The sequence below is a fragment of the Calypte anna genome, chromosome 2 (assembly GCF_003957555.1).
Source record: "Calypte anna isolate BGI_N300 chromosome 2, bCalAnn1_v1.p, whole genome shotgun sequence".
Classification (NCBI taxonomy): Eukaryota; Metazoa; Chordata; class Aves; order Apodiformes; family Trochilidae; genus Calypte; species Calypte anna.
The window spans coordinates 14306152-14319898 of NC_044245.1; the positions used below are offsets into that span (position 1 = coordinate 14306152).

At 36.7% G+C, this 13747-nt stretch overlaps 1 protein-coding gene across 11 annotated transcripts in view; it reads left to right on the forward strand.

Annotated features, from left to right (window-relative positions):
- Positions 1–13747, forward strand: part of PARD3 (par-3 family cell polarity regulator) — a 435816-nt gene that overhangs the window by 161234 nt on the left and 260835 nt on the right. For all 11 annotated transcript variants that reach the window (XM_008503892.2, XM_030444951.1, XM_030444949.1 and 8 more), the window contains exon 4: positions 6977–7155. In XM_008503892.2, the coding sequence (XP_008502114.1) occupies positions 6977–7155 (179 nt within the window). The remainder of the gene's footprint in view (positions 1–6976; positions 7156–13747) is intronic.

The following is a 13747-nucleotide window of genomic DNA, read 5'->3' on the forward strand; positions in this document are numbered from 1 at the left end:
TTTGAATTTCAAAGTCACTGAGTAGTCATGGTTGGGAAAACGGAAAACTTAAATTCTATTAAAAGAAATTGAAAACGATACCAAGAAGTTAAGGACTTTTTTTCTCTCTTTTGCTTTGAAATAGGGCTTGTTTTGATTGGCTTGGTTGCATCCTTTTTACTGCCACCCATTCTTCCTGAGATGCTCTTACTTTCCTTTGAGTTGTTTTTGATCCTAGGCATGCTAATATAATATCTTGTATTTCTTAAAGGTATGCTAGCATGAAGCAGGTTTTGTTTGTACATTTTGCATATCCAAGTATATCTTAAATTTATAGGATGGTTGAGGACATATGCACACCTGTCAGATTTTGCAGGCTTGAGTATGAGCCCCATGACCTAACCTCATTCATCTGCCATCTGTTAGACTGTGCCCTGCATTTTTAGTGCCTTGGTATGGCCTCAGCCCTTCCCCTGAGGTGACTGCATTGGGCAGTGCTATGAGGAAAACAAAATGACTGTGATCTGTCTTGATTTTTCTGTACAAATACTTATAAATGTGCCATTTTAAAGATAAAGAAATAAGAAAGCAGGAAACATTGTTAACATTGAAAATATGTCTGTGAGGAAGCACAGAAGCTGTTATTTAAAGGTGAAGAGAGAGAAGAATAACTGAAAACAGTTGGATTTTACATGAAGTGTAGTTATAAATATCTAGAAATGTGTGAAGTTAACAATGATTTTCTTCTTCCCTGTGTGAAGAATGGTGGTCTTTTTATTCAACCAAGAGTTCTGAATGTAGAGATACCAATTTTAGAAGCTGACAATTTTAAGCATAAACATAATTTCAAGTAGAGAAATGCTAATTATCTAAACTATGTCATCTTAAGTATTCTTGTAATTCTGAAAGGGAGAACCATGAATAGGTGGCATTTGTAGGTGAATGATGCTCAATTGGTGTAATATTTGCAAATGTTACAGCATTTGAAGTGAATGCACACACTTTAGTATGGTTTGAGGATCAGTGTAGAAATCCTAAAAATTGGAGGCAATCTTAGTTTAAGAATTGCTGTCCAGTAAGTAATTTCTGTTAGTTTTGGGCTTATTAAACATCCTTAAATCTGGGAGAAGCACTACTGTACTTTCAATTAGATTTCCAGATGAAATAGGAAAGGACAATGATAGGAACTGGGAAAGGTAAATAACCCAATAGATATATAGCACATGTACTGGAAAATCACAATTTAATTCAGCCTGAATAAATCAAAGCTAACATATAGCACTGTTGATCGAAACTGAACATATATATTAGTCTATAGAAAAATTTTTGGAATTTCTCTGGATGTTCTGAATTAATACAATTACAACAAAATACCCAAATGTGTTTATTATTTGCTATATATTAGTGTCAAAGTTCACAAAAACCCTTGTAAGTCAGTGCCGAGGGTATTTCATAATAGAAATACATTATTCTGAATGTCTTCTGATCAAATTAAAATCAGAATTAAAAAATTCTGTAGTTGTCTGTGACACGTGAAAGGAAAAGATAATTTTGTAAAGTGAGGGGAGATAACTAGTAACAGCAGGATAAACTTGAGGAAAATAATAACTCAGAAAAAAAATCTCAAGATTTTGACTGAGTAAAAAGTACTTGCTTTGGAAAATGCTGCAATTTAATAAATTAAATAATCTTTACTTAAAAGTGGAATGGCTTCTAGGAGAGAGAAAATTACTGCTCTGGGCCATGAGGAAAGTTAGTGGTGTATATATATCTTCTTCCTTTGCTGCCATGTCCAAAAATATTTATATGAAACTGGTGGTAGCTTTGCAGTGCTATTGTTTCACATCCCTCCCAGCAGCCATCTCCATGGAGCATGCCTGAGTTTGCTTCTGCAGGACAGGTGATGCTTTTATCTGAGACATAGCTCTTACCTCTTAGAACTGTGCATGGTTTTTAATATTTTTTCTTTTTGAATTCCAGATGTCCACAGTTGATTTGCACTGTTTTATTAATCTGGTAGAGAAGTGCTGTCTTATGTTAGCTGCTGCTAGGGTTTAATGCAGTTTGTAGGTAAGTTCACAGTCAGATGTGGTTTGTCTCCAACTGTTTTTCTTTTAGCTGAATGGAAAAATCTTTGAAAACCTGTGTGGTAGTCCAGTTTGAAGCATCCTCAGTGGTCTTTGCAAGTTACTGTTGTCTTGCTTCTGGAGGTCTGCAAGAATGAAAGTTGAACCAGCTTGGGGATCTGAGCTTTTGAAGGTCATAAGGGATGTTTGGCTCTTGCTGTGTCCAGCTGAGTGGAATGAGGCACTGAACTGAACCTATTGAAATTGGACCCCCAGTTTGGGGAGCTGTGCTACAGTGTGAAATTCAAGGCTAATCTAAATATTTCTTTAAAAAAAAACTATTTCAGTTAAGTAAAGAAGAAGTTTTAACATGTAGTTTCGAGTACTTTAAAATGGAAGAAGTCTTGCTTTCCTGAACCCCAGGGTGACCAGATGAGCATGTGTGTGATAAGGTGAACCTTGATGGGTGACACAAGCAGTAAAGTTGTTGAGTATCTGTCTCTCATTCCCAGACCAGTTTTTTGGTGTTGAGGTAGACCCTTTGTATGTACTGAGTGTACAACACACCTCAATGTATATGCATATTTAAATGCTGACTTTCAGAAACTCTGAGCAACTGCCTTCAAGAAAGGTACTCCTTCCCCCAAAGTTTTTTGGTTTTATTGAATCACCATTTTCCCAGAGAAGATTCTTGAGTGTAAAGGATGGGGGAAGTCCTACTCAGATCTACTCATCAGATATGGGCCTGATGATCTGTGGGAGATGGCCAGAAATGAGCATAAGATAATTCTTGATTTCTGTGCTTTAAATTAATTGCACACCAAACCATGCAAGCTGTCAGCGGCACCAAGGAGCTGAAACATCAGTTGAAATCTTCAGAGTAAAATTGCCTTGGCTATGCTATGTAAATATATGTGTATATTTTTCTCATCATGCCCTCCAAGCTGACATGTGAGAGGAAACTGGTGTGGGTATCTATATATTAACTCTGCCCTGAGACCACCACCACCCTTTGTGCTGAATGCTTGCACTCAGGACGACGTATTCAGTTTTATGGATGAAATTTGCCAGATCCTCAAGTGCTTTTGCTCGTGAGCATATTTGAAAATCAGAGAAGGTGATGACCCTTTTAAAATAAAAATGGAATTGCTGGCAGGAAGGAAAGGTACAACTCTGTGTACTTCACATTTAAACCATTTAAAGATGGTTGTAAAATGTATATTGGCTGTTTTCATAATTTATAGTAAAACTGCTGTTGCTTTTAATAAAATGAGACTTCCAGTTAGAATTTCATGATTATGAATGTGAGCATTTTGTTATCCAGCTTGGATTTCTCCTACAAATAACCACTTTCTGGCAGAACTGTGGCTAGATACATAACTCAATGGAATTCTCTATCACACATAATTCTTTCTGAAGTTGTAGTGCTGGACTCATTGCTGAATCCTTTGAGTCCTTGAATGTAGCTCAAAAACTGAGTTAGTGGTAACTTTCATGATTTTAATTTAATTTTTCCTTAATTCTTAGACTTTTAAAACATCCTGTAATTCTTTATTAGATTTACCATTTCGAGTGCTTATTTAAAAGGCACCTTAGCTGCAGAAGTGAATCAATATTTACAGTGCATTAGTGCCACAGAGAATTTGAAGTCTTGTGATTAGAGTTCATTGCTGTTTTATCCACTCTTCAAAGAAACCACAGACTTCAAACAGTATCAGCCATCATCCTGGAATCAGTGACATGGCATCGGTCCCATGCGTACTTCATCTAGTGGTTTAATTATTAAGTTTCTTTCCTTTGATTTTCCTTTTAATATTTCAAAGTATATTCTCTTCAAATGTATAGATTCAGGTTAACTGGAAGATTGTAACCAACGATATATTGGTAGAAAAATCTGTTCAATACATTCTTTGTTGTTGTTATTTTAGTGGAGGATATCAAAAGTTAGAATGATCTCTTGGAAGAGAATGGGAGACAAGAATGCAGATTTTCTTTTACAACTTGTGCTTAATGTAGTGTGAATAAGGTGTAATTCTTGGATTAGTACCTGGGGTGGTATTGACCAGTGCCAGGCAGCATGCACTAGAGTTACCTCTATGTGTTTGTCCTGTTCCAGCAATAAAGTAAGCCCAAACATATATTTAAATTTCTATTTTGACAGGGAAATACATAAATGCAACACATCTGGATTGTCTGGTATTATTATGTACCTTATTGTGAAATTTAGTTAATATTACAAATAACTTTCCTATATGTATGCAACCATTTTTGTAAGGAGAGGCTGAAATTGATCCCATTGTATCTTTGTAGTGACAGAATACCTGTTGTTTTTTGTTTGTTTGTTTGTTTTTTCTTTTTCCCATAAATATTTGGAGAATTGTTCAATAAATGTCTGAAAATACCTCAATATCTATCCTTACTAAAATGAAACGGGTCGTGTTAAAGGTGGCTCATAAACAAATACATTTTGTAGAGAAATGTCTCATGTTAATGATTTATCTGGGACATATTAATATTTGGGAATTCTATGGCATAATTAACTTTCTTTATTACCTTTGCTGCTTAACATGGTGCAAACTGTCAGGCTTTTGCTACAAACTAAAGCGCAAGGCAGTGATAGTTGCTCACCTCCTTTCCAAAAGTGATGACATGAGCACATTCTTTCTTTGTTGGCAGTTTGGCTTCTCCACTTACAGAAGTTCAACCAACTAAACTTTTGTTTCATCAAGCAATTTGAAGAATAAGTGTAAAAATACAAGAACATTTTGCAATCGCCTCCCTTATATATAGATGTATGAGCATAAGGAGCAAGTGAACTCATGTTTGAAAATTGTAGTTCTCTGTTGTAGGCTGGGTAGCTAAGGCAAACAGGACTATATGCATGGGCTGCTGCTTGGAACAAATATAGAATTGTATTTTTCTTAAGTAGCAGTACTTACTACAGAGCCACTTTCTTGCTCAGGCTAACCCAATAAATGAGAGTGTATGTTCAGGGCTTTGCCAGGAGCACGGGCAGTGCTGTTATGGGGTCACTTCATTATGTGCTGTGGGGCTGCAGCTGGGACTGCAGCTGAGCCACCTTTGTTACAGAGATCTCTTGGGATTTGATAGTGTACTTTTATTGTGTTTGCCATTTAGGGGCAAATGAGAGGCTTTACTTTTCAGCTGCTTCATGAAACCTGAAGTAGCTGAAGACAAGGCAATCAAAGAAAACCTCTTCATTTTGAGTATATACAGAGTAATCAAAGTTGAAGTAGAGTTGACTCAGACCATAAATACTTTTCTGCATAATTAAAGTGATCTTTCCTGGAATATTCTTTTAATTATTTCTATTTCCCCTCTACTCACATATATGTGTATATACTTATGTATGTGCATAAATATGCTTTTACATATTTATAAAAGAAAACATTTTATTTGCTGGAAATTACCTCTTATGAATATCTTTGTTATGAAAAGGAGAAAAAAAAAAAGGAATTTTCAGGCAAAAGATAAATAATGCCACAATTGTGGGGAAAAACCCATTAATTATTTCTTTCTTATTTTTGTTTACCAGAATGAACATGAAGTTGAGTGACGGTTTTGGTTTAACTCTTGTCCATATCTCAGCAGTATGAGATTTGGTCAAAAAAAAATTAATTAGTTCTCACATGTTTTCTTTGTGTGGCATGACTTGCCGTATTCCTGTGTCTTTATAATGCCATTTATAATTTAAATCTTCATTTTTTTAATATTGTTATTCATAGCTTTAATATAAAGATATAATAAAGCTTAAGATTATTCTTGAACAAGTTCCTGTCATTGTGCTTTCCTGATAGTATTGTGGGACATCAATCTTCAGCTGTTGCCCAGTGTGCTTTTCCCACTGACTCTGCTGCTTTCATGCCATAGCTTTCACCTTTTCTTTTTCCACTTTACATTCAAGCATCTCAGTACAGCAGTGAAAAGAAACACCACTGATAAATCATGTCCCCTCCATTCTGATCCTGACAGAGAGAGTGCTAAGAGGTTGCAAATGCAGACAATGAAACTTATGTTTGGGCAAGGAGAAAATAGATGTTTGGATATTTGTGGTAGGATAATAAATGAAATTGTACAAAGTTAATCTGTGTTTCGAGAGAAACTAACTTTAAAGTGCCATCAAAGTTTGTAGAATGGATTTTCCCTCTACATATATTTTAAAAAAAACCTATCTCTTTCTACTTAGTCTACCTGCCTGCTGAATCGTTTTTTACTAATGTAATATTTTTCTCCTGTCAGTCATGCTAGCCAGGAGGCTAAGGGAATCATGGTAAATCAGCACAAATCTTGTTTCAGCTGTCAGAAAGAGGCAAAGGAAGAATACAGAATAGAAAACAGTCACTTCCATAAGTTTTGAGGAAGAGATAGAGAGTGTATTTTAGAGGGCAAGGTGGCTGCCTTCCTTTTTCTGCAATGAGCTGGTGTGCAGCTTCTTGCAAGTGAATTGTGCTGGCAGTGCTCATGCTGCAGCTGGGGCAGTGGAGCAAGGGACACACTGTCCTAGTCCATCCCTTACATTGTCACCAGGCTGTTCAATTTAGGCCTTTGGATACTTGCTCTTTAAAATATCTGTGAGTTGCCTAGCCTCTTAATTGTTCAATCTCATGCTGATTTTTTATTTTGCATAGCAACTGGCAGATAGTAGTGATGCTGTGTACTTGTAAAGCCAACAAGCTGTGCTAGGTTCAAAGTGTTTGCTTTTGCCCTCATTTTCTTGTCGTCTGGCCAAGCAGCAAGGCTGTGGTTTTGAGGAAAAAGACCTTGTCCTTGATGAGCTATGCTGAGGTCAATAACTCTGTGAAACCACATTTGGTCAAAACCACCCATCCAGAGCTTGAAAAATATTTTTCTTATCTGAAAAACATTATAAATCTAGTCAGTGTTTGTTTACTTTCTGTTTTATTCTTCAGATATGCCTCTTCATGTCCGACGTAGCAGTGACCCTGCACTGATTGGCCTCTCAACCTCTGTAAGTGACACAAATTTTTCTTCAGAAGAGCCTTCACGTAAAAACCCTACAAGGTGGTCCACAACAGCAGGCTTTCTCAAGCAGAACACCCCTGGCATACCCAGTGCTCATGAAAGAAAGGTATATTTCTTTCTTCCTCTTTATCTGATAAATGCCAAAGCATGCATGAATCTTGAATTGTTTTGTTCTTCTCTCTCTTGCTCCTGGTTCAAACTTGTGTTTTCGGACCTTGTCCACCAAGTCACACATGTATCCTGCCTTTTGGAGACTCTCAGTGATGCCTCCAGCAGGGACTCCAGAAACCTGATTTTTGACATTACCTATAGTTGTAGCTGTGATTACTCATGCAAAGCAAGGCCTAAATGCTGTCACATGTTTTCTGTGAATGCAAATAGACAATATTTATAGTGATTTTTACTGCTCTTTGTAGAAGTTTTAATGTCAATGAATAGTCTGCATGCCTATTGCTGGTCTGGTTGGTCTTTCTGGCACAACATTGCTAATTTATACTTTCTGGCACCAGTCAAGTGATAGAAAACCCAAATGGTAAATGCTAAAATAATGCATGAATTGCATTATTAACAGGAGAAGTCAAGAGAGAAGGCAGAGAGCAAGACGCTTGCTTCTCAGTGCATTACTGAAAAAAAAAATGGAAGTATTCCATTTTGTACATCCCCAACATTGCCATAGCTGTAATGGTAACCTGGAGATAAACTCAAAAGGAAAAGCATGTGTATTTTCTTATAGAAATGAGTAATTTTTAGAGAAAGTTCCACTTTCACTTACCATTCTGACTGCATAGCACAAAGTTCTGTGGGAAAATATGCAGCTTTTTACAGCCATTTTAGGTTTTTTTTCCTTGTTAATATCAGTTCTGTGTAGTATAAATGCAAACTAAGACTCTGCAGCCAGGACTCTCACACCGCAAACAAAGAAGCCTTTGCATGCTGATGATGAACTGAACTACTTTCAGTGGGTTTTTGGTTAATTCAGAAACATCTGTGAAAGAACAGTGCTCATAGGCATTGAAGTTCACATCCTTAGAGAGGTGTCAGTTTAGCATAGTATCATTAAGTCTCTGCTTGATTAAGATTTCAGGTAGGTAATGGTTTATTTTGTGTCACTTGTACTTGTGTGGCACAGAAGCACATATTGTTTTGAAAAATATCTTATGTACTATCCTGATTTGGAGAAGAAAAATGATAATCCAGTCCTTTTGAAATATTAACATTTAAAGTTAATTTTTCCAAAACCATTGTCTGAACTCCATTACTCCACAAACATAGACATGGAGGGCCACACATAGTGTAATCAGATTTCTTTGAGTGTCTGAAGTTAGCAGAGGCTGGAGAGAACTGAAAAACAGCTAATTTATCACACTGCTTTTCTTGCATCATTAATTTTTCAGTACGTACTCTTGATTTTTGTGAAAATATTTCATGGTGACCAAACTGGAAAGGAATGCATGTGATCTCATGTAGTGATGGGAGCAAGGCACAAGAGAATATTAAATCAAGAAGACTGGAAAGAACTAATGTAGCCTAGTTAGTACGAGAGATGCTGATAATGTCTTTTACCTTTTTTGCACACTCTACACATCAGTCCTTTAAACATAGCAGATCAGTGAGTGCACAATTTTAAATAGATAAGATAAACACTGGAATTAAATAAGATTTTTTTATGCAAAAAAAAAAGTTATTAATAAATCCCAAGTTCATTTGTGCTGGACAGTTTGGTGGTTTTTTTTCCTGTTTTTTTCAGCATGTTGATTTCTTCATACAAGTCAAGATTTAGTAGGAATCCTAATTTTCCTAAGAATGGAAATGAAACTTTCTTTTCAACTTTCCCAGTATTAGAAACAGTTTTACTTGTGGTATTATTATAAAAGGTCCATTTTTGAAGTCTCTGTCACCAAAAGTGACCTCTGTCACTTAGGAAAGTACTTACACTGAGTTTTTACAAATGTATTTTGCTTATTTGAACTTCAGCAAGTCCTCACTACTTTTCATGTACTAGGTTGTTTTTCTCAGCTACTCAGATAACAAAAAGAGATGGCTGTGCTTTGTTCCAGTCTGTTTTGTTGATTACAGATGACACAGACATTTCAAGCAAAGCAATGAGAACAATCTTAATTTTCTGCTCAGTGCACTGGGCTTGAACACCCATATATCTTTTGTGGGTGGTTGGCACTACGTAATGTTTTCACTGCAATTCTCTCTTGACAGCACAAGAACATATGTTCTTGGGCTGAGATTTGCAGCACAGTTGTAGATTAGCAACTTTGCCCTCGCAGTATCTTGCAGAAACAAGAAAAGGGTTTCTGGGAGAGCTGCCAAAAGCTTCATCCACCTACTGACTCTAAGAAGTGACATTACTTTCAGCCTGTCACCTCTAAAGATAAATAATTGACAGGTAGAAACCCTTTCCAATTTTTGGAGGAATTAGCAGAGAGAGACTGCATGCATTTGGCATAAGGGAATTACTTCTTGGGGGCAAGTGGGATAAAGCTCTTTACTGGTGGTTGTTTCATTTTGGGTAAGAAGAATTTGGAATAGCAGGAAAATGGGCAGATGGCCAAGTTGAGATGAAATGAAGGGATGGGAGTGCTGCAATATACTAAAGGCTGCGAGGAGCCAGGACATTTGCCTCTAGTTCTGCACACATGCAGAAGAGGAAAAAGGCACTGGGAAAGAGGAAAAATGTGGGATGTTTGAAGGATCCTGTGGAAGAAACTGTAGTCCTACGTGTAGTTATTAGGGTAGATGAAGCAGAACATCAGGCTTTTCTGTGTCCTTTGAGGAAGAGGATGACCAGACAGGGACAGTTTGGTTTGGAGAGACCTGAGTAGAACAAATCTACATAGATTTGATTATATTGAATTTGAGATGTATTTCTGCTGCAGTAAATGGGGATGTTTTGGTATGAAACACTTGCACTAAGTTGGATTTACTCTCTCCTTCATTTTTCGTATCATATTATAGTAAAAACCCTTCATTTTTATTGTCAGTGTATCACAATACACTCTGTGTTTCTTTAGAATTGTAAGCTCAATCATTTCTGGCTTCTGAAAGAAGGTTGTACGTTGTAGGTGTTGGATCTTGTCCCAAGTGAATACAAGACCAGAGGAAATGGCCTGAAGTTGCACCAAGGGAGGTTTAGATTAGATATTGGGAAGGATTAATTTACAGTCAGGAACTGGAGCAGCCTTCCAAGGGAGGTGGTGAAGTCACCATCCCTGGAGGTGTTTAAAAAACATGGAGATGTGGCACTTCAGGGCATGATGTTGCAGCCAAGAGTTGTAGGGGTTTGGCTTTTTTGCTTGTGTGTGTGTATGGTTGGACTCAGTCATCTCATAGGTTGATTCCAACAAAAACAATTCTGTGATTCTGTGGTGTTCATCTGTAAGGACAACTTGAAAACAGACCTTGTCTCCCAAAGTATGTATTTATTTGAAGAATTATAATTATCAGTGATTATTTGCAAGCTATTGTTTTGTTGGGAACTGTACTCAGTTATGTAATTCCTGAGCTTCTCCTTCAGTATCCTGCCTGTGAGTGGTCTCAACCAAATAACTAAGTCTCATCTGTGCAGGTATTCACAAAATAGGCTCATGATCATCAGCAGCCTTAGTAAGCAAATTCACTTTTCAGGATTTTTAAAAAAACCTGAAAATTAAAACAATTTTCAGATACTTGATGTGTGTCTGAGATGCATATCTCTATTACCTGGTCACTCACAACTTGACTTAATTCCTTGAGCCATTCTAATGAAACAAGAAGTCTCTTAGTAAAAATATTGTTTCAGAGGCCTGCAGTAATACCTGATTTGCAAGCTGTAATTTTGCTTGAATTGAGTTGAACTTGACTAGATTGAGTTGAGCTTGACTAGATTGTATGCAGCTGGGGCATAATGTGTGCTTTTTTTCACTACAGTAAAATGTTTCTGATACTGTTGTTTTCTGAATAATTGTTAATTTGACTCGCATTTTTAATAGTTTGGTATCTAAGCCTATTGGCTTAACTAACTGTCCTTAACTGTGTGAGCTGCTTTAATAAAAATACATTTTCTTTTCATTAGATATTCATGTTACTGTATTGGAAGAATATAAAACCAACAATCTGATATCTTGCATCTTAGAACAACTGTTAATTAATTATTCCATGTATTTTCAATGTGTTCTTTAAAATTTGTGGGGTTTTTTGTGGTGAGAACTTGTGTATCATTTCAAATTAGTCATCTGCTTTAATCCTGCTTCTCTGAAAGACTCTAAGCTTATCTAGTTAACCTACCTTGCTTAACGCAGGGATATACCATGGCAAACTGGCTTATGAAAAATTTCCCACTGTTACTTCTCTCAATTTGATTCATATCTTGTTGCATCAGAGATAACATCATTGGTGCAGCAGGAAAAAGTGAAAATATGCAGTAAGAAGGAGAGCTCAAGAGACAGCAATGAGAGCAAAATGATTGTGATTGGGCATGAGCTCCTGTGCCTCCCTCACTCCTGGGTTCACACCTCTGGAGCAAAGCAAATGGCAGGCAATGTGCTCCACAGTGTGGGTCAGCAACAGCAAGCACATAGCTGAGTGTACCTGGAACATCATTTTTAAAATTTTTCTTCTCTTTTTGCTTTTTACATTTTGTCAACAGGCAGGTTTTGGTTTGTTTTTTTTTTTTACTGTTTGCTTTTAAATGGACTTGCCCAAAAATGTATTCTGAGGCTAAAAATAAACAGGCGTGTAGGAATAATTATTTTTAAGGTGTACTTTCCTCCCACTTTGAAACCTAATATTTTTTGGCTCTGTAAACGGCAGAGGAAGAATTTGAAACCATATGGGAGTGATCTAAGTCTCATCTGGTGCCAAATCCCTGACCTGTAAAGCATTGTTTCCCACATCTCTTCAGTTATTTTTGCTGTTTCTATGGTTTGAAACTGATAAGTACAAACTTCCAGATTGTTGGTTTGTAGTTTGTAATTTGTTTTGTTTTAATTTATGTTAAATATGCATTGCGTTCTAATCCTCTTTTAAACAGAATTTTAAAAGATACTTCTCTAATGGAGTATGTCTAGCATGGATGCATTATATGAAAAGCTTCTGTGTGTCAGTGCCAAGATCAGAGTTAAGTGAAAATTAGTTTCATTTAGCCTTGAGTCTTTTTAAACACATCTTAGTGAAATTTGCTTTATCACTGTTACCAAAGACATAGTATTTCAATAGATTCAGCTGTAATTCAGTGGACTGAAGAGCCCTGTATTGGAACTGTATGTCAGGGTCATTTTATAGCTAGGGAGTCTGAATTGCAGAGTGCAGATCAATTGAATTGACTAGGGAAGGCTTTGGACTAAGACTGGACATCACACTGGGAACAAGAGACTGAAGTGTTGCTGATGCTTCTTGGGAACCTTTGTGTCTGGTTTGTACTGCAGAAGGATTGTACTCACATAATGACTGCAGCTTCCTGCTTTTAAAATAAAAATACAGTATTTTAACCAGAAGTTCTGAAGGATTCAATAGCCATGAATATTTCTTATTTCAGATGTGATTTCATGTAGACTGAGAGAAAGGGAGAATGAAAGTGAGTTATCCACAGATGATGAAATAGAGTGTTATAAAACAGAAAACGGTGCTATAAAAGAGACATGAATGGAAATGCAACCCCCAAAAGTTACACATATAATTTTTCTTCCTTTGTGATACTAACTCATTGCTGGTAGCCTATTACATGATGATAAAATAGTTTAGAGGAATCATACCCAAACAGAGTGCAATAAAAAATAAACTTAGTATATGCTGGTTTTGTCCAGAATAGGGTGTAAAATTCATGACTTGTACAGAATCACAGAAAAGCTGAGGCTGAAAGGTATCTCTGGAGATCATCTAGTCCAAGTTTTGTGGTCAAAGCAGGGTCAACTAGAGCAGGTTACTCAGGTCTGTGTTCAGTTTTTTACTATATACACCTCCAAGGATGGAGACTGTACCACCTCCCTTGGGAACCTCTTCCAGTGTTTAATAACTCTTAGAGGAAGGAAGTTGTTCATTATGTTTTAATGGAATAATGTGTTTGTTTATGTGCACTTTGCCTCCTGTATTTTCTCTGGATACTATTAAGAAGAGTCTGACTTTCTTTAGCAGAGCAGCTAGTAACACATTGGTGCAATTAAAAAATATCTCTATGAGAGAACTCAAAATTCCTGGATTCCAAAATGTAAAAAATGCCACACTATTTCTTATTTTCAGCCACAATTGGAAATGAGAGATACAAAATGAAAAATCCCTGCCTAGTGCACAGAAAGATTACAGCCAATGTGCATCTCTTGACACTATGGTATTCTGTTTGCTGAGTACTGTGGACACAGACAGGATTCAACTGTTTGCATCCAAAAGTCAATTGTGACTGATGGTTTTAAGAAGCAGGGAAAAAGCCAACAACAAAGTAAAGTGAACGTGTGATCTTCTCCATATCATTTGTTGCTTTACCTCTTTTTTTTTCTAAGCCATCCATCTGTAGAAGCCCATGTATCAAATTTTCTTTCTGTCCCTCAGAAGAGATAGATTATTAGTGCTATAATACTAGAGGCATCTGAGAGCTGTTAAAGTTTTCTTTCCACTTCTGCTCTGAGGCTGAGCAGGGCTGTTGATCACTCCCAATTTGTTCCTCAGTGAGAATGTAAGAAGAACGTGTGTTTTTCTTCCAATTCTGTGCAGTCCCA